Here is a 25,254-nt window from a genome sequence, read left to right on the forward strand (position 1 = left end):
ATGTGACACATACAATTGATTTGTTGATGGGAATTAATGTGAATAAATTAACTCTAGGATAACGGTACTCTTGCTATCACTACTCACCGACACTATAAACCTTGTCCCTCATGCTAGCCCTGACAACACCGGTAAGCACACCTTCATCTAGGCAGCACTGTTTTACGTGTCCTGACTTGTAGTGGTTCTCTCCTATCTACACTCTTCTTGTCATCTTTGTAAAATGATACCAGACTGGTAATTGACACAGCCATGACTTTGAGTTAAATTCAGTGTGGCTAAAATGAAAAGCTTTGTTAAAATATGCAAGCGCGCGAAAGTCAAAGTCAGCTTTATTGTCAAAAATTCTACATATTATACATCCAGAAATATCGAAATATCGTTTCCCACAGTGTGACATGTATACATAAAACAAAACAAAAAGGGCCTAGATAAACGTGGTATACATGAAGCAAAACAAAAAGGGCCTTGATAACCGGGGTATACAGTTTAAAATGTTAATATATTTAAAGTGTTCAAAGTGCAGTTTCAGTGCAAGTCAGCTGAAACGATCTTTAGTTGGCGTGACGTTGAAGTCGTGCGACCCTGCTGCTGTACTGGCTTGTAGTTCGTCTATACAGTAGCATAGCGTTAGCATTTTGCTTCTGGCGACTAGATTTATGATTCAAAAATTATAAAAGTAGGGTTGACATGTGGAGATTATCCGGCTGAACAAAACTTGATCCCTCTCTTAAATGTGTGTCAACCACAGACCTTATTTCGAGCTATTTTCCAAAATCCTATGGAGAAATTGCATTGGTTTTTGACAAAGGAACCGGAAGAAGTTTACTTCCGGGTTTTATGACGCGTCACTGCGGTTCTCTATCCATCATGTATTTTTTAGCTGCCCGGATTATAACAGACAAAGATTCATTCTGAAAACTGCACTGGAACAACTCAACGTCAAGGACATGGATTTCAAGTCAATATACGAAAGTAAATCAAGAAATGAAGCAAACAAGCTGATCTTCAAATTCGTCGTAAGCGTTCAAAAGCACTGGTCTGAGGACAAGGATTTAATATGAACATTTAATAACTCAACAGTAGGTGGCGATATATGCTCCAAGTGGAAGCGATTCGCCATAGAAGAAGAAGAAGAAGAAGAAGAAGAAGAAGAAGAAGAAGAACCAGAACCATAACCATAACCAGAACCAGAACCAGAACCAGAACCAGGATGGCGGACTACGATTTGACAACCAAGATAGCACATTTTCTGGACCGGCATTTGGTCTTTCCTCTTCTGGAGTTCCTGTCAGTGAAAGAGGTATACCAGCTATTACATAAGTATGATAGTAAAATATAACATGGCAGTTTTTTTGCGCGTATTTCTACATGAAAACACGGTTTTGCGAGCACCGACTCAACCAAAGATGGCTAGCTGTTTGGCTAGCTGTCATGTTATCCCACCGGCTGACAGTGAACGCTTACTAAACTACACGTAAATTGAAGTTAAAAGCTGGACAGTTGTTGTACTGTTTGTTACAGTAGCAGTCAATTCCTGGAAATCTGTGAAACCGATTTTATTTGTATGTATTTGGCTTACAAGCTTTTTATTGCCGATACCTAGCGTGAAAGGCTATAATTTAGCCACGGATTAGCGTTAGCCATAGGTTGATTTCAGCATTAATTATGATACCCTGACAGTGTTTCACTTTTCTCTTTTGTTCAGTTGTTTTCTCGTTTGAGTGCGTGTCTCAGAGGAACTTCATTTCGTTTTGTTGTTAATATTAACAGATCTACAATGACAAGGAACTGCTCCGGGGAAAGCTGGACCTCCTCAGCGAGACAAACATGGTGGATTTCGCCATGGATGTGTACAAAAACCTGTACGCCGACAAGGAAATCCCACACTGTAAGAGAGAATATCAGTTTAATAAACACTTTGTTCCGATTCTCTATCATTTCATTATGTCATACAGTCTATCACACAGTAATGTTCATAAATAGAAAAGATGCATCTTGGGTAATCACCAAAGCAATTGGATTTTAATCACGATTTATTTTTTATTCAAAACATTGTGTACTGTTAGTGTTAACGTGATGAAAATGTTACATTAAAGGGGAAAATGCTGGCCTCACTGCCCGTGATGTCCCGACATTGACAAGCAACCATAACTGTTTATTGATCCAATTAATAAGAATATATCAGCACCAACAACATCATCTTGGAACCAAATCATGTTCTGAACAGTGAATATGAACTACCACCATCTAATCGGAGATACAGGGTCCCGCGATGCAATAAAGTCAGAAGCATCCTTTGTGCTCCAGTCAATCCTCTCAGTAAATACAGAGCTGATCCCAGATCAAATGCACGCTAAAGTCTCTTTGAGCATGTTTTTTCTCACTGATTGTGCTGTTATGTTACATTTTTGTCGTTTGTTTTTCGTGTATTGTGTCTTGATATTTGTTGATGTTACACATGGAGCTGCTGTGATGCAAGTCACATTTCAGACTTGATCTGACCATTAAAGTATTATCGTATGGTATCGTTGTATCCTACCATAATCTGGATTAAAGGGTAATTGGTTACTGGACACAAAAGTGTTCTTGCCTATATTTTCATGTCTTCTGCTCCATATTTTCGAACCAGATGAACAAATGTGAACAAAAAGTGATTGGCGATAGATGCTTAATGTGACAATTGCTTGTATTTCAGCTCTGAGGGAGAAGAGGAGTTCAGTGGTGGACCAACTAAAGCAGCTGCATTCAGAGCCCATTGTCAAGATGTTGGAAGACCCAGAGACCACTCGACAGATGCAGTCCACGCGGTCCGATCAACTTAAATCCTTAGCTCAATCTATTTTATAGTACTGCCAATATAATAATACTTCTGAAAGGATGTCTGTAGACTTTACATGCCCCTCTAACAACTATTGATCTATTTGTGTTTTCCTTCTTCAGAGATGGGAGGATGCTCTTCGACTATCTTTCAGAGAAACACAACGTAAATTCTGAAATGTTAAATGTTGTGTTCATTTTGTTTAATAAAAGGTGCCCTGCATTTAGATATTTTTAGGTGGGTTGCACAATGTGTTTTTGTTTCCATAACAACCAGCTGCCACGTGAGCCAGCAGGGCTGTTTTTCTAGTCTCAAAATCTTAAAACAACACCAATGTCCTCATTATAAACTCAATCATCAGTCACTTCTTGCAACTTTTCCAATACTAATGCTTTGTTTATTTTATATTTGTGTTATATAATCTACACATACACTACACAGGATGTGCAAATAATGTTAGGTCTGCAACTATTGACTATTTCCCCATAAATTTGGTCCATAACATATAATGGAAAAGTCCCCCTCTATTTTGAAAAATTCCAAGATGAAATTTATTTATTTTGTCAAATACCTACATATATTCTCTGTGATGATATAAAACGAAGGAAAACAGGGAATCTCAATATTTAAGAGACTGCTAACATTTTTGCATTACATTTTAATTTTTTTCTGTAATTGAATCATGCTCTCCATCATTTGCCCAGAAAATCGGACTTGTGAAAATGAACAGGCTTTGTTTTGGCTAAAAGGATGAAAGATTCAGACACTTTCCCCAATCAGCCACAATCTGTCAGCTTTACAGCCTCTCATTTTTATTTTCTCTGAAGGAAATAAAAAGGAGCTAGCAGTTTGAAGGACAGTGCTGTGACTTCACTCCAACGCCAAAGACTGTTCACTCATGTCAGCTTTAATATCTTGCCATACCTCTTATAATGAGTCTTTGGAAGCTATATTGCAGGTAGTAACCGTTTGATCAAATCCAAACTTTCCCTCCGTATAATTAGTCCTGGGTTAAATGTCCCTTGTTTCTCTTCTCTTAGTTCCGACAAGAATACTTGGACACACTGTACAGGTATGCCAAATTCCAGTACGAGTGTGGGAACTACTCCGGAGCTGCAGAGTACCTCTACTTCTCCCGTGTCCTGGTAAGAATAACTAGCCAAAAATAAAAACATGTTTTTATAAACCAAGATGGATATAATTGTTTTTCATCTATTTTGTATTATTATTTCCAAAATACAGCTCGGTCTGTTTTGAACATTCTGAATGTGTTCCTCTGTGCTCAGGTGCCCTCCACAGACTGGAACGCTCTGAGCTCTCTGTGGGGGAAGCTGGCCTCTGAGATCCTGATGCAGAACTGGGAAGCAGCCATGGAGGATCTGACTCGACTGAGGGAGACTATCGATAATAATGTGAGGGAATAATACTAGATAACCTAACTATGGATTACATTAGCAATATAGACATGGCCAAGCAGCACATAGCCACAGGGATTTATAGGGGCCCCTTTTTAGTTATTTTATTTCAAGATTTGAATTTTTCTTTTGTTTTACGGCCTCATTATATTTTGACATGACAGACGTTATTACTGTGTTGCTGAATAAATACAACATTTTGAATTTAGCTAATTTTGCTAAGACAATATTGCAACATGTTTCTTATCAAATAGAGTGGCTAATATAGTTCTAAAACAAGCAAGCCTTTTAAGTGTATTTGTGTTTGACTTAGGCATTGTGATAAAATGCTTATAATGTCAGGGCAAATTAATTGAATTCACATTTTGAAAAAATTCTAAGATATTCTGCATTTTACATTTCTTCTATCTGACTCCAACGTAGGCTTTTTAATTTGGCAGGAACTGTATTGAATGGTCTGAATTGTATTGCCGGCGGTACAAACACATTGTGATACTGTGCCCATCTCCCCTCAGTCGGTGAGCTCTCCTCTGCAGTCCCTGCAGCAGAGGGCCTGGCTCATCCACTGGTCCCTCTTCGTGTTCTTCAACCATCCCAAATGCCGGGACAACATCATCGAGCTCTTCCTCTACCAGCCTCAGTGAGTCTCTGGGTTCTTAATGTAGCAGAGAACAGTCGACTTTAACAAACAATACAAGGCATATGATGCTGTCATCCAGACTCTAGATCAGGGGTGTCCAAACCTTTTTCACAGAGGGCCACATACAGAAAAATATACAAAGGGCTGGGCCAATCACTAGAGGTATATTGCCTCATAAGTTCAGTTATAAGTTAGAAAAATCAATCAAATGGAGGTAAATGAGGCCTTAAAGCAGAAGTCTCAGATTGATTATAATAAGGAGAAATAGGAAGGGTGTGTTTCAAGCTTGTTATGTAAATAAGTCATTGGGCTTTTTGCTTATCAACTAAGATATGTTAGAACATTTTTCCAAATGTAATTGACTGAATTTATTTGAAAGGTGGTCTTATTAACAGATGAATACTATTGTGTAATATATTTGTACATTTATATTTAAGAAGTACAATATAAGACAAGCACAAGTTTCATTTGTGGGCCATGCTCCATTATACTTTTAGAATTTGCTGAGGGCCGATTCAAAATGGTCCGCGGGCCGCCTTTGGCCCACGGGCCGTAGTTTGGACACCCCTGCTCTAGAGTTGAACAGAAAAGCTTGAAGATTCATCTATTACATTTACAAATCTATATCAACGTAACAATGGGTGCAGCTTTTTCTGATTTTGCAAGTCTATTCATCCTGATCAAAACGGGTCTTTATGCAGAGTTGCAGCAAAAGATTAGGCTACACAAATTATATTTCTATTCCTTTATTTGAAGAATTATAATCCCCTGGTGGCTTTGTAGCATTGTTTCAGACTTGTGTCATACATTTATTATACAAATTGTAATAAGTAAAACAAATTAATCAACATTTATTTGCTGTCAAAAAAGCAAATCTGTTGTGCTCTGCTGCAAGCTGTTCACAAAGAAGTATTAGTATTAAGTGGGCGGTCTTTCAGCAATCTAACAGCACTATCATTGACTTTATACAAACGCAATTACAAAAACGTCATGACGCTTTTTTTGTTAATAACGATTGAATAAATCTCATTCAACTTGATTACATTTAAATGTAAAAAACAAAAGGCGTTGTGTACAGTCCTACTTGCCTTTTTAGAAACAACACAAGGTATGAATACAGGTTTGATGGATCTGTCATCCATACTTTATTCTTAATCACGCTCCAGAGAAGATGTCATGACTTGTTTTGAAAAGTCCTTTTGAGCTTGAAGGCCACCCTGCTGTTGTATTGTCAAAAAAAATGTGATTCATAATAGGTTGCTGCTACTAAAGTGTTCAGGTTTTTATCAAATGTTCTACCCTGTATTTTGCAGCATGAATCAGAGCTTTCTCTGCACAGCCTGCTGTTTTCTTTCCGAGTGAAATTATTGATGCTTTCACGTTTTTGTTGTGATGGCAGGCAGCTAATGGTGGTGCCACTGTGTGCTTTTGTGTTCTTCAGGTATCTGAATGCCATCCAGACAATGTGCCCACACATCCTGCGGTACCTTACGACGGCTGTCATCACCAACAAAGACGTGCGGAAGCGCTGACAAGTGCTCAAGGACTTGGTGAAAGTCATTCAACAGGTAAGATCAAAACCTCGCAGCGGACAATTTTTTTATTTTAAATCTAACATGGCTCAAGGATTCAGGGCTGAAATGAGTTGTGCTTTTATCCCCCGTCTCGCAGGGGTCGTACACGTACAAGGACCCAATCACGGAGTTTGTGGAGTGTCTCCACGTCAACTTCGACTTTGACAGCGCCCAGAAGAAGCTGAGGGAGTGCGAGTCGGTAAGGATGGCTTTCTAAAGTTTGACAGTGTGTGTTTGTCACAGTGCATGAGCCATAAAAGTGAGCTGTCTCCTGGGACTGAGGGCTCATATGAAGCTTCCCTTAGCTATAGTGCTCTCATCTCAGTCCCAGGCATTTCACTGCGCAGCCATTCAGCCTCGGCAAATCCATGTCTGGCCTGATTTGCCGGCTCTTGCTTTTATTCAGTTTGATTTTCAAAGCGGAACAGCTGTCAGATTTGGGGCTCGGTTGCCTTTAGGAACCCCTCGGTGCAGTTTTTTAAATTGTGTTCGGGGACCACTTTGCGTATTCTCGCAGCACTCTCATCAATTGGCTTTAACCCCTCCTGATAAATGATGCAGTGATCGTGAAGGCCTCAACACTCCTGTCAGATACAGAGTGTGAGCGCAGGGATGGAAAGAAGACATTTCATTAAGATAGTCTGTTGTCATGGATTCTGATGCCTTTTTATAGTCAGGGGTATTTCAACGTTTTTGTTCATTGCTTTGCTCTTGAGATTAACATTGTGATTGCTGTACAAGCATCACATGATGTTTTTGATTTGCTTTCTGGGCTTTTTTTTAGCATGAAGGTCTTTTGTTGTGGCGAGATAACTTTTTGGTGCAAAATATTAATGTCAAAAGTGCAGTGGTAGAACGTATCTTCACTCAAGTTCTTTATATAGGTAGAATTGGGAGGTACTTGTACTTAACGCTAGAACCGCCAACGGGTCAATTTTATCCCTGTGCGATCAAATCTCACTGTTCTACATGATAAATAAAAGAACATTGTACCTTGAAAATCAATAGCGGGTAAATTTGACCCATTGGCGGTTTTAGGTATACAGCGACCTCTGGCGGTTCTAGTGTTAAAGAGCCTGTGACAGCCTCCCAACAACTGTTGTTCAACGAAATATTGGGCTACTAGTAATCTCGAACCGTCAGCTTAAAAAAGAAGGTGCAATACCGTTCCGATAAATATCAATAATTTCGAACATCAATTTGAAGTTTTGGGGGAAGCCCGAAGTGACCTCAATGCGGGAATGCTTCACTGTGCGGCGAGAGAGCCAAACATGGACAAAGTGTGTTGTCATGCGTAGAAATTGTGAATTACTGAGTTTAGGCACGTTAATAACGTTTTAATGAAGTTGACTACAGTATATTCATATTTGTCAGTGCTTTCATGTCAATTCGGCAAACACGACATAAATGATCGTGGTGAAGATGATGATTAAAAATCGGTAGTGAGAGCTGCTGAATTTCCTGGAGTCGGATGTGAACAAATCGATTATATTTGTCATTGTAAACTCAAGTGGATTAAACATGCTTTCATGTCAATTCGGCGAACATATGATACAATAAATCAGGGGTCGGCAATCTTTTTGATATGAAGTGCCATTTTAAAAAAAAATTGTTATCAGCGTGCCAACGATCGAGAATTATCAACGGGGGGGGGGAAGCCTCGCTGGAAGCAGTGTGTGGACCTGATGCCGAATTTAACAAAAAAATTTAAATAATTGGTTTAAACGGCATAATAATAAGGACGATCGTCCGTTCTGTGATTCTCCAGAGCACACATGTTATGATATTAGGGTCATGCAGAGTGAGATGAGATCGCTGTCCCTTTAAGAGAGAGAGCGAGAGCGGTGTGGCTTTTGCATGTGTGTTTGTGGATGGTAGAGCGACAGTGAGGGAACGTGTATGTTTCTGGAAGTGAAACGAGGAAACAGAAAAACAGAGGTCTGTGATGTATTTTGTGAAACAGAAGATGCAACGGCCTCCCAAGAAGAGCTCGCCTCTCTCCAGTCATTTAAGCTAAAGTGGGTTATTGAACCTGAAGCTTGTTGATTCTGCCCTCCTCGATACGGTCTGGGAGCCGACAGGAAATTTCAACACACAGATGGCCAGTCCGCCCCTTTGTAGCATATTATTTCGAAGAGAGATGAGCAGATCGCCACTGGGCTTTCAACTAAATACACAGCCACGCAAAAACTGCGGCATTTGTACAGCTCCTTATGGGTACTGCAATTTGTGAAGTGCTTTCCTCCGTGGTGAAACGATCAGCACTGCACCACGGAGGAAAGCGGCAGAAAGTCGCCTGGAGATAAAGAGAGCGGGGCTGCGTTGCGTGCATGGCTTCCTTCTGCAGGTAACGGGGAGACGCGCTCTGGCGGCGGTCTCGTTCAGGATCCGAAAATACAATTTAAATACTTTGCATACTTATTCCACTTATTCCTAGAGTGCCACTGGTTACGGTGCCGCGTGCCAATGCTGGCACGCGTGCCAGGGGTTGCCGACCCCTGCAATAAATGATCGTGAGGAGGATGATTTAAAAATCGTTTGTTTGACCGGGTGGGCATTTCCTGATGAAAAAACAAACCGATGCTTTTTGTAGTTGTAGCAGGGGCGGATCTAGACAAATATTCATGGGTTGGCAAGAGGGTGGCAGGAGAATGTCAGGGCTGGCAGAAGTATATGCTGATTTAATCGCAGTCATATCAATCAATGTTAACTTGGAAAGCCACAATATTGATATTTTAACTCAATAACATGGGTGACATTATTGTGGCACATCAGTAAAGCCTTAAATATAAATATATAAGGTGGCACACGTAATTTAATGAATTTTAACTGAATGAGTTGGTTTAACTCTTAGACCAGCAGGGGTACCAAATATGCAGACTGCTGCAATAAGTACATTAATTAACTGTCTCATCGATGTGTGTCTGTATGAATATGATAATATTAACAATCATATTATTCCTATCAGCTGTCAATCACTGTTATGATTCACATATTCAGTGTTATTATTAAATAAACTATATTTTTTGGAGGAGTTAATGATGAATGTTCCTCAAGATGCTTGCTCACCCTCCTTCAAATTTGAAAGACCAGTAATTAATAATTCAAAAGAATCAAAGGAACAGTTCACCGCCCCACAACTTCATTGCAAACAGTTACAACCTTGACTTTACATCAGAAAGAACAAACATTAAAGAAATGACTAACTGCATCAGTTAGGGTTAAAAAAACGTGTATTCAGCTAAAACATACATCGCTGCAGTTATTATCCAGTGGAAAGCCCTTACCTACTGGCCTAGTTAAATCAAAGTAGTTACTTTTTTTTGGCTGGGCAGAGAAGTTTTACACACCGTCTTATTTGACTTTCTCAGGACTTGAAACTGTTTTTTGGGGGCAGACCCCCACAAAGAAGAAACATGTATTTACACATGTAAGGTCATCTTCTTAAACAGTTTATTATTCTCATCGACTCATCCGTGAGCAGAGCATCAAGTTGGCATGCCTATAACAGCTGAATGTGGCGATTACCATCTTGATCAGCAAAACGCCACACAAACTTATTCAGATTTAAAGCTATGGTGCGTTTTGATTCAATGCTGAGTACAGCCAAACTTGACAGGCTCTTCTCTGTCATAGTAGACCGCAAACAGTTGCGGCGCCAGAGTATTTGTGTTGGGTAATCTATGGTAGGGCTAACCCATACAGTGGTGGGGCTCAAGTCAGTATTTGCAATGTAATTACATACATGCTCTCCTTGACAGTGAAACGCCACGCATGAGGTTTAGATTATTTCCCTGTCTCAATCCAAATTGAACTGTATGAAATAAAAAGGCACATTTGTCTTGTAGTAAATAAAAAGGGCGACCTGGAGCCAATCCTGCAATTTCCCCACAAGTGAAAGAGTTGACATGCTGAAAACCCAACCCCTGCAGGGGGGTCTGGGGGGATTCTCCCCCAGGAGATTTTTTGAAATACTAACATCAAATACACATTCTGGTGCTCTCTTGAGAAGAAAAATAAATAAATATATATTACTACACAACGTATTTAAAAAAATGAATGCCATTTTATTTTTTTGTTACTTTGTTCTGAAAGCTGAACCTGCTGCTCCTCACAGAGAGGAGAGGGAAGAGGCTGTGTGAATTACTCTACATTGTGGATAAGGGTGGATAGCCCCCATTGTTCTGTGTGTCAAAATGAAAGACAGCCCACACACCTATCAATCATCAAACCGTGGGGTCTTATAGTTGTACCGATGTATATAGAGATGTACTACAGCAAAAGTATTCTCCGACGGGACTTCCTGCAACAACACCACGCCGTTATCGTCATTCTGATTGGCCAGAAGACATTATCAAAGATGTTCTATTGAGAAGACGATCACTACGTGACAAAAGTTTTCAAAACCGTTTCTAGTCTTCGGTATTTCCAGACAAGTGGCTACTGAAATCAATCTTACTATGCTGTCTGTGCAATTTACTCCGCGCGAGTTGGCAGACTTTGTTTTGCTTACTTTAACATCATTTTTCATGGTGGGGCCATTTATTGGTATGGCTGTAGCCTACCCCAGTCATACCCTGACCGCAAATACCTCATTCCTTCTGTCCAGTGGTGTAGTGGGGATTTTTTTACTGGGTGGACGGGTTGGTGGGTGGACGGGAGACACTCGCGCTCGTGAACTGTCAATTTGGGGGTGGGGGACCTCTGCGTCGCCTGTCAGCACAACTTACATGATGCTGTCAGCGAACCGATCCGGCCTTTCTGCGCGACTATCACTCAAATGCGGGACATAGTCTCAATGTGTGGGACGCGGGACAAATAATAAAAATGCTGTGTGTGCAGTCCCACACAGTGCGGGACACCTGGTCACCCTACACACACGGTTCTGCCCCTCACACACACACGCTTCAAATCAAGTTGCATCAATGCTTGAGCTACGTTTTTATTATAATTACTGTGAAATCTGCCTAGTATGTTTTCGTCATTAATACAACAAACACACACTTGCAACTGATAACACTGGCAATGATTTTAGATGTATTAGACTATTAAAAAAAGAAATCATGCTTCAAATAAGTGGGGGTACGGCGTACCCCCGCGTCCAACGGCCACTACACCACTGCTTCTGTCTACTTGTATCCGAAATGCTTCTCGTTTTGCGCTGTCCTTCCATTCAAATGAAATCGCCGCCAATCATATTTCCAAGCTCGCGCCAGGTGGGGGGAGGGGTTACAAGGCTCGCGTCTTGTGCTGCATTCACTTGCACTCGGACATTAGAGATTTTCTCTCATAAATGTCCGATGAGCCACAACTTTTCTTTCAAAACAAAGCTGCCAAATGGGGTGGCAGCTGGGGTGGCAAGCCATTTTTCTGAGGTGGCAGCTGCAACCCCGTGCCACCCCGTAGAACCGCCACTGAGTTGTAGTACACCAACATGGATTAAACGTGTGTTTTTTTTACCACAATGTTGGGGAAATTAATGGATAAAATGCACGGATTATGATTATTATTATTATTATTATTCCGACTCCGATCGGGACACGAGGTCCACCGTTTCCCCGCAGCGAGGCTCCCCCCATTGACAGTTTACGTGGGCTGGGTGCAGTATCTGACTGCCCATCGGGACTAATCTCGATGGGCCGATACCGAAGTGGGCCGGTCGAGAGTCCCGGGCTGATTTTTAGTCCCAGTCCACCACTGGCTACATGACCGTATGATCCCCCATATTGACGCACCTAATTCCTAAACTTCTAACAGATAAAACATAAACCGATCTTTCAGCCTCATATGAGCTCTCAGACACGTTCAAAATTAAACTGTCATCACTGTCATCGCTTGCTGCTGTGTGCGCCATCGTGCGTTTGCTTGCAGATGCTGGGATCCTGAACGGTGCAGCTGGAGCTCTTTGCCCGCAATGACGTCACACATAATTTGGCGGGATTTGATGAATCCCCAAGAAGATCCAGAATATGGTCAACATTAATGGTTATCAAAGTACAAATATCCCAAATCAGTTCGGTAACGGTTTCAAGGGGACAATATTTACTCAAATTGATGGGTTTGGATGATGGGGGAAACCCGTGTCACAGGCTCAAGTATTCTTTCTGGGGTTTTCTATCCCTCTAGTGGGTTCTATAGGTTTGTGTGCATGTAAATGATCTGCAAAAGCTGAAATCCCAAAGTCCCCTCCAAACTGAGTTTCTCCCCCACACACACGTAACACTAACACTGCTATTGGCTAGCGGTCCAACATTTTATACATGGCTAGATGCGGGACATCTCTAAGCGGTTGACCAATCACAACAGAGCCAGCCAGCTAACCAATCATAGCAGACTGGGCTCTGGTTTCAGACAGAGGGTGAAAAGAGGTGCTGCAACACAGGCAGTATGAGAGAAATAAAAAGCTTTCTGAACATTAAAGCATGGAGACATGTCCCAGTAGAGACACTACATACTGATATGAACCTGAAAAAGAGTAAAATATGTCATATTTAATACAAAATCAACTAATGAATCATGTTGAAATATTATGGAATCAGAGACTTGGAAATATAAAAAGCTGTTAAAGTTAGCAATACCTTTACCAGCTGTAAAAATGTTTTACATGAATGGATCACTAATAATAATCAGACGTGATATAATATATTTTATTCAGAGAATGGCAATTCTGGATAATGAGCACTTTCAATGTTTGTACTATAAGTATATTTGTATGCTAGTACTATTTTACAGTTGTAAAGTACATTTTGAATGCAGGAATTGTACTTGTAGCAGAGTATTTCTACAAAAGTATCCTAAGAACCTTCCATCTCTGCAGAAGTGGCCCTGATTTGTCTCAATCACAAGAAAATAATAAATTGGATATTAACAGCAGATCCTGGCTCTATAGTTTGTGTAGAATAATTGGATTTGTCTCACAATAACTAACTCCTCGTGGAATGAAGGTGCCACACCTCCTTTCAAAATCCCAGACACTAATATATTCACAGATTAAAGCTTTACTAGAGATCTGAGGTGGCCAAACATCCTATTTGATGTTTCTGTGATCATCGCTTTAAACCACAGAGAGACGTCACTACATCACCTCATACAGAGCGCTCTGTGGAGCTCAGGCCTGGTGATCGCGTCACGATTCATGTGGCTGCTTACCTGATTGAGCAATATGTTGACATCCTGTTGTGTGACATCCAAACATATTTGTTTAAATAAAACATGCCTTGCATCATACAATAAATATAAACCTGTGAGCATTAGCATTGTTCTCAACATTAGTGAATGATCTATCCTTCACAGCACAGAAAGCTCCTATAGATCAGATAGCCTCAGGAGACCTGGGAGCAGCACTGTGATGCATTCTTTTTAATGAGGAATAGTGGATCTTCTGTTTTAATGATGTGACCTACAGCCTGTGTAGCCCCACATTATATATATTTCATTTCTGGCAATTGATATTTCCTCAGGTTTATATTTAGCAGCTATTTCAAATGTTGTCTTTAAATGGAAGGTTTTAGTCCACACAAAATGCTTCGGAGATTTGAAGCCAAAATAATCAATCAAAACACAGCCAACCCCCCCCTCCCCCAGTCCTAAAACAGAGCAACACCTATCTGTGATTATCCAAAAACTTAAATCCAACATTACTCAATAATATTGTGATAATACATTTTATTTTAGGCGCCTTTCATGACACCCAAGGACACCGTACAATTTATTTAAAAAAAAGAAACCGCTAATAGGCAACAGAACATGATAAAAACACAAACAGGAAATCATGGAGGAGACAGTCAAGTGAACACAAATTAAACATATAATGGGGAGCACTACAGTGAGTATGCAGATTTGAACAGGTGGGTTTTTAATTGGGATTTGAATATGGTGATTGTGTCTGACTGTCGGATGTGCGAGGGAGGGAGTTCCAGAGTCTGGGAGCAGTGCAGCTAAAGGCCCGAGCACCCATGGTGACGAGGCGTGGGGTGGGGACGGTTAGCAGACCAGCAGAGGAGGAGTGGAGGGAGCGAGAGGGGGTGTACTCCTGAAGAAGGTCAGCCAGATAGGGGAGTGGGGGCAGGTTATGTAGGGCTTTGTAAGTGAGCAGTAGGTTTTTGAAGTTAATACGGGATTGAACAGGGAGCCAGTGGAGTTGGATGAGGATGGGGGTAATGTGTTCTTGGTGCCGGTGATGATCCGGGCTGCAGAGTTCTGTGTGATTTGTAGTTTATTGATGAGCTTGGTGGGTATGCCCGAGAGGATGGCGTTACAGTAGTCGATGCGGGACGTGACAAAAATGCATTGACCAGGACTTCAGTGTTTGATTGAGAAAGCGATGGGCAGAGTCTGGAGATGTTGCGTATGTGGAAGAAGGCAGTCCGGGTGATGTGATTTATGTGAGGTGAAAATGAGAGGGAGCTATCCAGGATGACACCAAGGCTCTTAACTTGGCCAGAGAAGGGGATGGGGTAGCCATCAATGACGAGGTTGGAGGCAGGGGAGGATGAGGTTTACAATACAATTTTAAAACAAATTAAAAAAGGTGGGTCTTGAGTTTGCTCTTCATAGCAGGCCTGGAATTTCGTCATTTTAGGGGCAAGGCCACTTGGCCTTTTGAGTTGTCAATTTTTTAAGGGCACAAAGGCCAAAAGCCAGGGCACCAAGGCCATACATTAAAACAATGATTTAACATACGATATGAAGTGACTACGATTGTATATGCATTTACAATACTTTTATATATATTTATTAAGCATTCAATGGACACCAAATTGCAATTAAACAAATTCTTTATTAAAACTACAAAGGATTCTTATAGCACAGACATGTTTGGCTCACTGTGAGACTGTGGTAGTGGGCCTACGTCAAGGTGCGTCCTTATTCTGAGTCACTTGAAGATGGAGATGATGACGAGTCAGGGAGATTTGGACTTTTGGGGTTCCTTTGACCATAGGGATGAATATTGGGTCTCCTTTTGTTGATGCCAGCTGCCCACCATCTTCCCACAGCTTCATCACTTTGATATTCAGCAGGAGCACAACCCTGGGATTTGATGAGGAGTAGATCTTCAATTGTTGAAGTGTGCAGGCTTAAACGCCAATCGTCCTGCATTCTCTTCATTACTGAGAACTGCCGTTCAACTTGAGAGGTAGAGACAGGAAAAACTAGGACTATTTGTATTAGGTGCAGCAGATTGGGGTACATTCTTCCCTTCTCCAACAAGAATCTGGACCATAATGGGAGGAAAGTTTCCCTACTATGGTGACGCACAATGTCGTATGTAGACAGTTCAGGCATGCCACAAGACATGTGAATGGGTATTTTGATCGCGTTTTGAAAATTGGGCGATATAAACGAGCAGCAGACATTGAACTTCCGTCTGCGATCGCCGGTGGTCAAATAAGTCTGCACAGAGGTCTTTGACAGCTAACAACACAGCGCTAACTGCCTAGCACTAGATAATAATAAAAAAAGAACACAACTGCAACATAACTCAGGGTTCTTACACCTTTTCCAAAGTCAAATTCAAGCACTTTTCAAGCATTTTCAAGGTGCATTTTCAAGCTTTTCAAGCAGCGTACAGCTGTTGTAAATTACATATTTATGTGCACATATTTATACTCAAATGATTATTTCCCTACCTCACATGAAATCCGATGTTCTTTATGCTATAAACAACCAAATGTGTGTTTCGTAATAGCATTCTACATAAGGATGACAAATTAAAGATAAGAAAACAAAGTTTAATATTGTAAAATGAGTGACCCATATCATATATAGTAGACTGGGCATCCCATATAACCTGGCTGAGCCAATATAAAACAATCAGCCAACTAACTTTTCAATAAATTCTTTATTAACATTTTTAACATTTTTGAGGTCCTTTTAGGGTGGCAGTAAACATACGGCTCTCCAAGGTTAGGACAAAACCATTGAAACACAAAGCTGATATAAAAAACAGCGTGTGCAGAGATCCTCTTTCTGTGTAAGGGTTTTGGAGGTTTCCAGGGAATTTCTTTCAGAATATGAAACTTTTATTGCCAAAATCTCCCGATAAATACATGTTTGAAGCTTGTAAAGGGAAGATGACAGCTCTCCCTCGCACTAATGCTTTTACGTAGCGATGCTCCCCCCTCCCTCCCGCTGACATTATGAATGTATGGCGTATAGCAGGGCATCAGCAGCATCAACCTTTTTGATATGAAGTGCCATTTTAAAAATGTTATCAGCGTGCCAACGATCGATAATTATCAACGGGGGATGGGGGGGGGTTGAGGAGCTTGACGCTCGTCAACTATCAGCTGGAGGGCGGGGGAGCCTCGCTGCGGGGAAGCAGTGTGTGGACCTGTCAGCGCAACTTACATGATGCCGAATTTAACAAACACATTTAAATAATTGGTTTAAACGGCATAATAATAAGGACGATCGTCCGTTCTGTGATTCTCCAGAACACACAAGTTATGATAACAGGGCAGGGATGGGCAACTTTGAGGATAGTGAGGGCCAAAAAAAAAAATCCTCACTACCAGAGGGCCACTTCGTGACCATTCACTTCCATCGGCAGGATACTATATCCACAACATTTAAATAGCCAACTTTAGCTCCTAATTTAATGAAAATAACTAAATATATATAGGCAATAAATGTTTATTGTACCAAACACCAACACTGAGTTTAACAACGAATATTCATCTTTGTATTGTGTTTCTATGCTTCCCTCACATTCCATACATAAAACCAAGAACATATGCATTTTTCTGAACTTCACCCACAGCTGGATCAGTAAGCTATACATCTTAATGAGATACTTGTGGCCTCTCCTGCTGCTGCACAATAGACTGAATGTCAATATCAACATTTGTACATCCGATTTGCATGAGATGGAACAGTGTCTCATCTGTCAGTCTGTTTCTCTCCCTTGACTTGATGTGCTTCATCATAGAGAAGTTGCTCTCGCAGATGTAAGTGCTGCCAAACATGCTGGCAAACATGCTGGCCATTGAGAGCGCAAAATCCCTGAGGAGTGGAAAGCGGGACTCGGGTAGCAGTCTCCAAAAGGAAATTCCCCTCTCCTGGCGCTTTGCTAGAAAGGGGTCTGACTGTTTGCACATTTCAAGCTGCAACTCAGGGGGCTGCTCGATGATTGCAGCCGAGAGGGGGTTAGTGAATAACTCGATGCGTGGCTGCATGGTGTGGAAATCTTGAAAGCGCTTCTTAAACTGCTGCTGCAGTGTTTCTATGTCGGCTCTGTACTTGGGTAATGTTTTCTCACATTCGGGGGCATCTTTGCGCATCTTTTCACATGACGGGAAGTGCGCCAGATTAGGACGGTCGGCTGAAAATCCGTCTTTAAACAGAGTCAGTTTAGTAACAAATGCGTTCATGTGCGCATATAGATCCGACACGGTTTGGCATCTTCCCTGTAACCGCATATTCAGGTGATTAAGATGCGAGGTAATGTCCGCAAGGAAAGCCATGTCGAGAAGAAAATCTGTATTCCTGAGTTTTGCGCAGTACGCACTTGTATCACATTGGATGGTGTCCTCCAATAACACAGGGATGTCTGCGCGTAGCGCAAAAAACCTCTCCAAGCATTTTCCACGGCTCATCCACCTTATCTCTGTGTGCATCTGTAAATCACCGTACGCGGCGTTCACTTCATCCAAAAAGGCTATAAACTTCCTGTGATTGAGAGACCGGTTCCCTCCTCGAATGAGATTAGTAGTCTTGGTAACTAAATCCATGACATGGCTAAAGTCCGTTGATTTGGCACACAGAGCCTCCTGCAATATCAAAACGAAATTTGATTTAGCCTGATTTTTTTTTTTTACAAAGAATGCCCACATTCAAAACCATTACAATAGATAACAATAATGTTACCCACCTGATGTATGATGCAGTGCAGTCTTGGACAGTCAACGCCACTCTGGCGGAGGAGGCCGGCGAATCCAGTGCGCTTTCCTTGCATTGCTGGCGCACCATCGGTAACAACAGCTGAGAGCTTGTGAAATCCTCCGTGCGCACTTACAACATTTCCAACAGCGGCGAAAATATCTTGTCCTTTGGTAGTGCCATGCAAAGAAGCCAGTTTCAATAACTCCTCGTGCACTTCAAATGAACTGTTAATGGCCCGTGTGTAGATGAGAAGCTGGCTCACATCAGTCACATCAGTGCTCTCATCCAACGCTAAGGAAAAGTATGCACAGTCATGCATGACTTGTTTTACATTTTGTTCGACATGATTTTGTATATCAAATATTCTTTGTGTCACTGTCCGACGGGACAAAGAGACGGTTTCAAAGTTTTTAGCCATGTTGTCATCTCCGAATGCTTTAGCCATCTGGACTGCACAACTCTTCACTCTTCACCATTTCGCCGTCAGACAGGGGCTTCTTAGCTTTAGCAAGCTCAAGGGAAACGGCATAAGACGCCGTGAGAGACGATTGCTGTGTAGTCGTGGCTCTGGTAAAAAAGGTCTGCTGCATATTTTCCCTTTTAGGTCAGCAACGATGGCGACTCTGGCAGCTTCTGTGTGCTTTTCATATTTGTCTTTATGGGTGCTGTTGTAGTGGCGACTTAAATTGTAGTCCTTCATTGCCGATTTAGTTTCAAGACACACCAAGCACATAGGTTTGCCTTTGAATTCTGTAAACAGATCATCTATTTCCCATTTTGGCTGAAAGAGACGGTTTTTTCTAGGTTCAGTTTTCTTTTTTGGGCGCTCATGTTTCTTTTCCCGCTAACGGAGGAAAGCCGCGAGGTAAACATAAGACAATATACACTTGGCTGCAGGCCTCATGAATTTGGGGGGAGCGCCCTCTAGCGGTGAATATTATTAATTACAAGTGGGGTCTGGTTCAAATGATTTGCTTGTTTACAACTGTGAAACCAATATATTTTTGTAAATTGACTCGCGGGCCGCACAAAGTGAGGGCGGTGGCCACATGCGGCCCGCGGGCCGCCAGTTGCCCATCCCTGTATTAGGGTCATGCAGAGTGAGATGAGATCGCTGTCCCTTTAAGAGAGAGAGAGAGGGGTGCGGCTTGTGCATGTGTGTTTGTGAATGGTAGAGCGACAGTGAGGGAACGTGTATATGTTTCTGGAAGTGAAACGGGAAAGCAGAAAAACAGAGGTCTGTGATGTATTTTGTGAAACAGAAGAACAGCTAAATAAATGTAACGGCCTCCTAAGAAGAGCTCGCCTCTCTCCAGTCATTTAAGCTAAAGTGGGTTATTGAACCTGAAGCTTGTTGCTTCTGCCCTCCTCGACTACGGTCTGGGAGCCGACAGGAAAGTTCAACACACAGATGGCCAGTCCGCCCCTTTGTAGCATATTATTTCGATGAGAGATGAGCAGATCGCCACTGGGCTTTCAACTAAATACACAGCCACGCAAAAACTGCGTCATTTGTACAGCTCATTATGGGTACTGCAATTAGTGAAGTGCTTTCCTCCGTGGTGAAACGATCAGCACTGCACCACGGAGGAAAGCGGCAGAAAGTCACCTGGAGTTAAAGAGAGCGGGGCTGCGTTGCGTGCATGGCTTCCTTCTGCAGGTAACGGGGAGACGACCTCTGGCGGCGGTCTCGCGTTCAGGATCCGAAAATTAATTTAAATATTTTGCACACTTATTCCACTTATTCCTAGTGTGCCACTGGTTATGCCAATGCTGGCACGCGTGCCAGGGGTTGCCGACCCCTTGCGTATAGTAATCATAGATAACACGGCAGGGTCCGTTACAGTTTGTTTTCATCTGATTTCAAATAAACAAAGTCTTGGCTTTCAGAATATTAAACTTGTTTCGGCAAATTCAGATGATAAATACAACTTTGAAGCTTGTAACGGCATAATTACAAGCAGAGAACGGAGTAACTTTACGTCAAAGCAGGCATAACAACAGCCGGTGTTTCTCGTGAGTGTTTTCCCCGGGAAACTAACACAATACACACAAACGCAAAAATACACAAACACACACTCGCGAGCTTCCCCCAGACCATTAATACAAACGAAAATATGTTTCCTCCGTTAGAAAGCTAGGAATGTCCTCTTTCCAACAGTGTATAACTCAAAATGTGTCTTCGGGTCAATGTGACTGATTTCGATGGAGCAAGTTTAGGCACGAAAAATACTACCAGTAGAAATACATTGCTTTTATGTGCTTCATCCTCTGAAAACCACAGGATGGAAACTGTCGCACATACTGACATAGGTACTCTCCTTTTTATTATTGTCACCTGCATAAGCAATTATCCCACATCGAGTTCGCTAACGTTACTAGCTTAAACAAACGTAACATGCAACGTTAGCCTAATCCAAAATGCTCTACTACGGCTTACCTTTCATATTGCTCGTCAGCGCAGACTCTCCCATCGCGAATAATTGAAATTCTTTGTGGCAAACTGTGCAGAAGGCGAATCGTTGGGTTGATCCTCGTTTTAGCCACAGCTTGTATTTCTTTTCGGATAGCCAACGCTCGTTAAAACAGCAACCTCCTGGCATACTGTCATTCTCTCATTAGAATGCCCAGGTCACACAAATAAAACACTTGCAGGTCGCGCGCATAGCGCGGGAAGGCCGGAGCGGAGCTGTTTTATGTAGAAGCGAAGCAACTAAGGGCGCTCCGACTTCTTTATTTTCTTTTAATCTAAAAAGCGAACTATTCAGTCAGACAGCAATTTATTGTAAAAGTAAAGCATTTACAATTTCAAGCACTTTATTTCAAATCCAAGCACCATTCCCAAAATGCAATCACTTTTCAAGTCATGAAAACACCTCGTAAAAATTCAAGCATTTTCAAGGATTTCAAGCACCCGTACGAACCCTGATAACTTATCCAAGTAGTAACAAAAACACTTCAAAATATTATAATTATGCATTACCATACGAGCAAGAAATAGTATTGTTATCCATAAAATTACACTTAAAGCTGGACAAATGAAAAACTTAACGGCAAACAGGATCATCACAAAACCTTACCTCACCTCAGCCTTTTTCTTGAGCGGAGAATCAGCTAGCTAGGTCCTAGACCGTCCTACGCACACGGACGCTTGAGGGGGTGGGCGGAGATAGGTCCTAGACTGATGTCAACTGTCATCATAGACCGTCCGAGCGGTGCATTCCAGGCTCAAATCAAGCGCACCGCTGATTTTTTTTTCCTCCTTCAAAATATGCTGGTGTTGAAGCCGTGTCAGAAAAGAGGCAGACTGCTAAACCACAAAACTTAGTCTGAGAGGGCATCAAGGCCACTGTGGCCTTATGGCAGATATCATTTTTAAGGGCACAAGGCCAAAGTGGGAGGGCCATGGCCCTCGTGGCCTTCGTGAAATTCCTGCCCTCATAGTGTTAATCCAGTTTTAGATGAGTCATAAGTTTTGTGTCAAATTCCCATTTTCGGTCATCCAATGATATCGATTATTTCCAAAATTCGTGTCAATCTAGTCTTGCTCAAACAATCATTTTGTTATTTCAGTCAAGGTTATTTCAAGATTTTATTTGATCATAATTCTCTGATGAAAAACACGGTTGAAATTATTAGGAATGCAGCTTTGATCAGAGTCCTCTTGACTGTGCATCAGTGATGCCCAGCCGGCTTGCAATCATGCAAAAATATGCTTTAATCAAGAAGCCCAAACCTGACTTTAACCACAAATGTTAAACATTATAACAACACAATTGTCCCTGTGAAGTTATCAAACATATTACGTTATGGTTCCGTAACTTGATTTCTGCTTTCTACCAAAGATCAACATTATCCAAACCAGATACAAAACCGTACATTGTGAGGTCTGATAGTTTGAAACAGGACATTTTAATATGTGGGTAGATAAAAAAAACAGCCAGACCACAGAAACATTTTTTCGGCCAATCATATGTGGTCACCGTGTGGTGCTGTTATGTGCTTATAGTATACTTATCATTCCAGTTAAACATGGATATGGTTTAAAATGATGGCTTCACACACGTCATATCCAAACAATGGAAAATGTGCTGGCAGAAAAACTCAAAGAGATTTCCAGATGTTTTTCCTATACTTTCTATATGTGAATGCTCAGTATTGTGTTTAAAGTGATGCTTTCTAACAGTGGATTCTTTCCCCTCAGGTTCTTGTAAATGACTTCTTCCTGGTTGCTTGCCTGGAGGATTTCATAGAGAATGCCCGCCTCTTTATCTTTGAGACCTTTTGTAGGATTCATCAGTGCATCAGCATCAGGTACACCGTCTTCGTAGTCTTTGAACTTGTCAAAAACGGCGTGTGCAGTGCCTTATTTATTAGTCAAAGCCCAGAAACAGAAACTCTCGTATATCCAAATGATTGATGTTCTGCAGCGCTCCCAAATTGCAGTTGTTTTTCATCCTAGTTCCTTTTGAAGTGTTATCAACAGTAAAGAGAATTTTGAAGAATTTAATGGATATTTACTTAACTGAAAGGCCTCCTCCTCTTCTCTCTCCACTCAGCATGCTGGCAGACAAGCTCAACATGACGCCGGAGGAGGCGGAGAAGTGGATCGTCAACCTCATCCGTAATGCCAGACTCGACGCCAAGATCGACTCCAAACTGGTGAGGCTTTGCTTTCACTAATCCACATCCAGTCAGATATCCTTCAACTCGCCCAGCATAGCATAAACAACCCTGTACAGAACGGTGCAGTCAAGTTTGATGTTATTGTGTTTGACAGTTAGCATCGCAAGTGCTCCCTCGACAGAAAGCATTAGGACTTTCCCATTCGATTTTGGACTGAAATAAACACGGTCTCTGGTGAACACGCGTTTGTGATACTGACACTTGTTCTTCAGCAGGACCCTTTCAACACATTAACACCACTTTTATTTGATTGTTTCACAACCGCAAAGCTCAAGGCGGCTAATGTTCGGCCTGATGACTCTTCTCATTTAGGTCCTGTGTCCGCAAAGCTCCTTTTTTCTGGCAGAAAGTAGCCGAAGAGTTTCCTCCCAGCGCTTCTTTCATTGTTTCTATGACCACTACATCTTCATATTCAGCTGCTATTACTGACATACTGACACTCGTTGAGTGAGGAAGCAATCTGTGTGTCTGTGGAGATAAAAGGATAACGCTCACCGGTTACAATATCCAGTGTCCAGCTGATATGCTCCAACAAATCAAATTCTTGGTCTTCACTATGATAGTGAATCAACCTTCTCCACCATTTACTACAGTGACGTCAACGATGCCTTTTGGGACATTTGAAATATTTTCAAATCAAAGGGGCTGCGCAAAAAAAGGTGGAGCAGTCGGGGAAAAGATGCTGGGAGTGTTGCCCTTTCTTGAGGTGATGGCATGTTCTTATTAGAGTTAACTGAAAAAATAAGCGTGCGCTCAGAAAAAGGCAATATGTTGACAAAGGCCCTTGTTAGCAAAAGCCATTAATATACAAACGACACATAGAAGCTTCAGACAATAACAAGTGGGTTGTTTCCTGACTTTGAGACGAGGGAGCAAGGTTGTGGTAAAATGCTAACTAACTTCCTGGTTTTAGGACTCATTCCTGCACCACTCTATTATCTACTATGAGATGTCAAACCGTTATGAAAATAGATTTAACTTTCCCTTACAGGACCGAAGGCAGCATCGAGTGCGTTCTTCTGAATATTCATCTGTGAACTTGTTCCCCAGGGTCATGTGGTGATGGGCAACAACGCGGTGTCTCCGTACCAGCAGGTGATCGAGAAGACCAAGAGCCTGTCCTTCCGCAGCCAGATGCTGGCCGTGAACATAGAGAAGAAGGTCGCCCATAGCAACAGGAATGAGGTACACTGAGAACTAAACATTTTAAAGACATGTTAACATGTCTACCTTTAGTAGTCAACCGACAAAATTGAGAAGGACAATACAAATATTTTCAAATGTGTGGGTTACGCCAAATATTCATGGCCTTGTAGTCCAATAGTTGCATTGGCGGAATATTCGGTTATGAAACAATAGATCGTTCCTTTCAGGCTAAATGAAGGTATTGAATATACAATCAATTATAGTTTTGCTTGTTTTTTTTCCAGTAAATCATGATATAAATCATATTCTTAGATACAAATCATCCTTTATAATAAATATATAAAATATTTAAAAATATAAATAAATACACTTAGAGGCATTTAGAGTGAGTGCACTACATATTTTTGTATGCACTCAATATGAAACATTTGTATACCTATAATACAATACCTGTCATGTGAATGAAAGCATTCAAGCCTAAAATAACTCAAACAAATACATTAGGAAAATGCTATTATTAATTATTAAATATTTAGTGAAACCAAGCTAGTATTAATTACAAACTGGATTGGTTGAAGCGGCTGCATTATTCGGCCAATCACATCCTTCATTTAATGAAATAACTCTTACAGGGATTTGGCTGTAAAGAAAAGGATGACATGCAGATATGATTTGGTTTGGGTCATTTCAGTACCCCTCCCTAACAATCTGTTTACAATCAGCTAATCAGATGTAACTTTGTTAACTCTTCGTTGAGGGCACCCAAAGTAATGTTGAAGATTGATACGCTGGCTGTTACCAGTTCAAGGCTAATGTATTTGAAATGTATTTTATACTTTATAAAGACACTTGTTCTAAAGTGTTCTTTTTAGATGTTGGCATTTCAAATGTTGCTAATGGTCACCTTCCACTTTCCTCTGTCTTACTGCGCTCTGATGAATCAATATTGTAAACATCCACAGATAACTTCTAATGTATTTCATTTTGTGTTTTAAAAAATAATGTTGAGCATTCCTTCTAATGCTTTGGATTTGTTGTTGTGCTTTCTCTCAGACACCAAACTGGGCTGCTCAAGACTCTGGCTTCTAT

The 25,254-nt window shown here is 41.4% G+C and overlaps 1 protein-coding gene across 1 annotated transcript in view; it reads left to right on the forward strand.

Moving 5' to 3' along the window:
- The first annotated feature begins 1,034 nt into the window (after positions 1-1,034).
- eif3eb (eukaryotic translation initiation factor 3, subunit E, b) overlaps positions 1,035-25,254 on the forward strand; it is a 24,313-nt gene continuing 93 nt past the window's right edge. Inside the window, 14 exon segments of the mRNA XM_079655259.1 lie at positions 1,035-1,303; positions 1,774-1,891; positions 2,699-2,810; positions 2,944-2,986; positions 3,862-3,966; positions 4,108-4,233; positions 4,752-4,876; positions 6,318-6,405; positions 6,409-6,444; positions 6,548-6,649; positions 22,538-22,647; positions 22,893-22,995; positions 24,070-24,204; positions 25,219-25,254. The exon segment at positions 25,219-25,254 is cut by the window's right edge and continues 93 nt beyond it. Of these exon segments, the coding sequence (XP_079511385.1) occupies positions 1,097-1,303; positions 1,774-1,891; positions 2,699-2,810; positions 2,944-2,986; positions 3,862-3,966; positions 4,108-4,233; positions 4,752-4,876; positions 6,318-6,405; positions 6,409-6,444; positions 6,548-6,649; positions 22,538-22,647; positions 22,893-22,995; positions 24,070-24,204; positions 25,219-25,254 (1,446 nt within the window). The 5' untranslated portion in view covers positions 1,035-1,096.

Source organism: Notothenia rossii, assembly GCF_949606895.1.
Source record: "Notothenia rossii genome assembly, chromosome: 10".
Classification (NCBI taxonomy): Eukaryota; Metazoa; Chordata; class Actinopteri; order Perciformes; family Nototheniidae; genus Notothenia; species Notothenia rossii.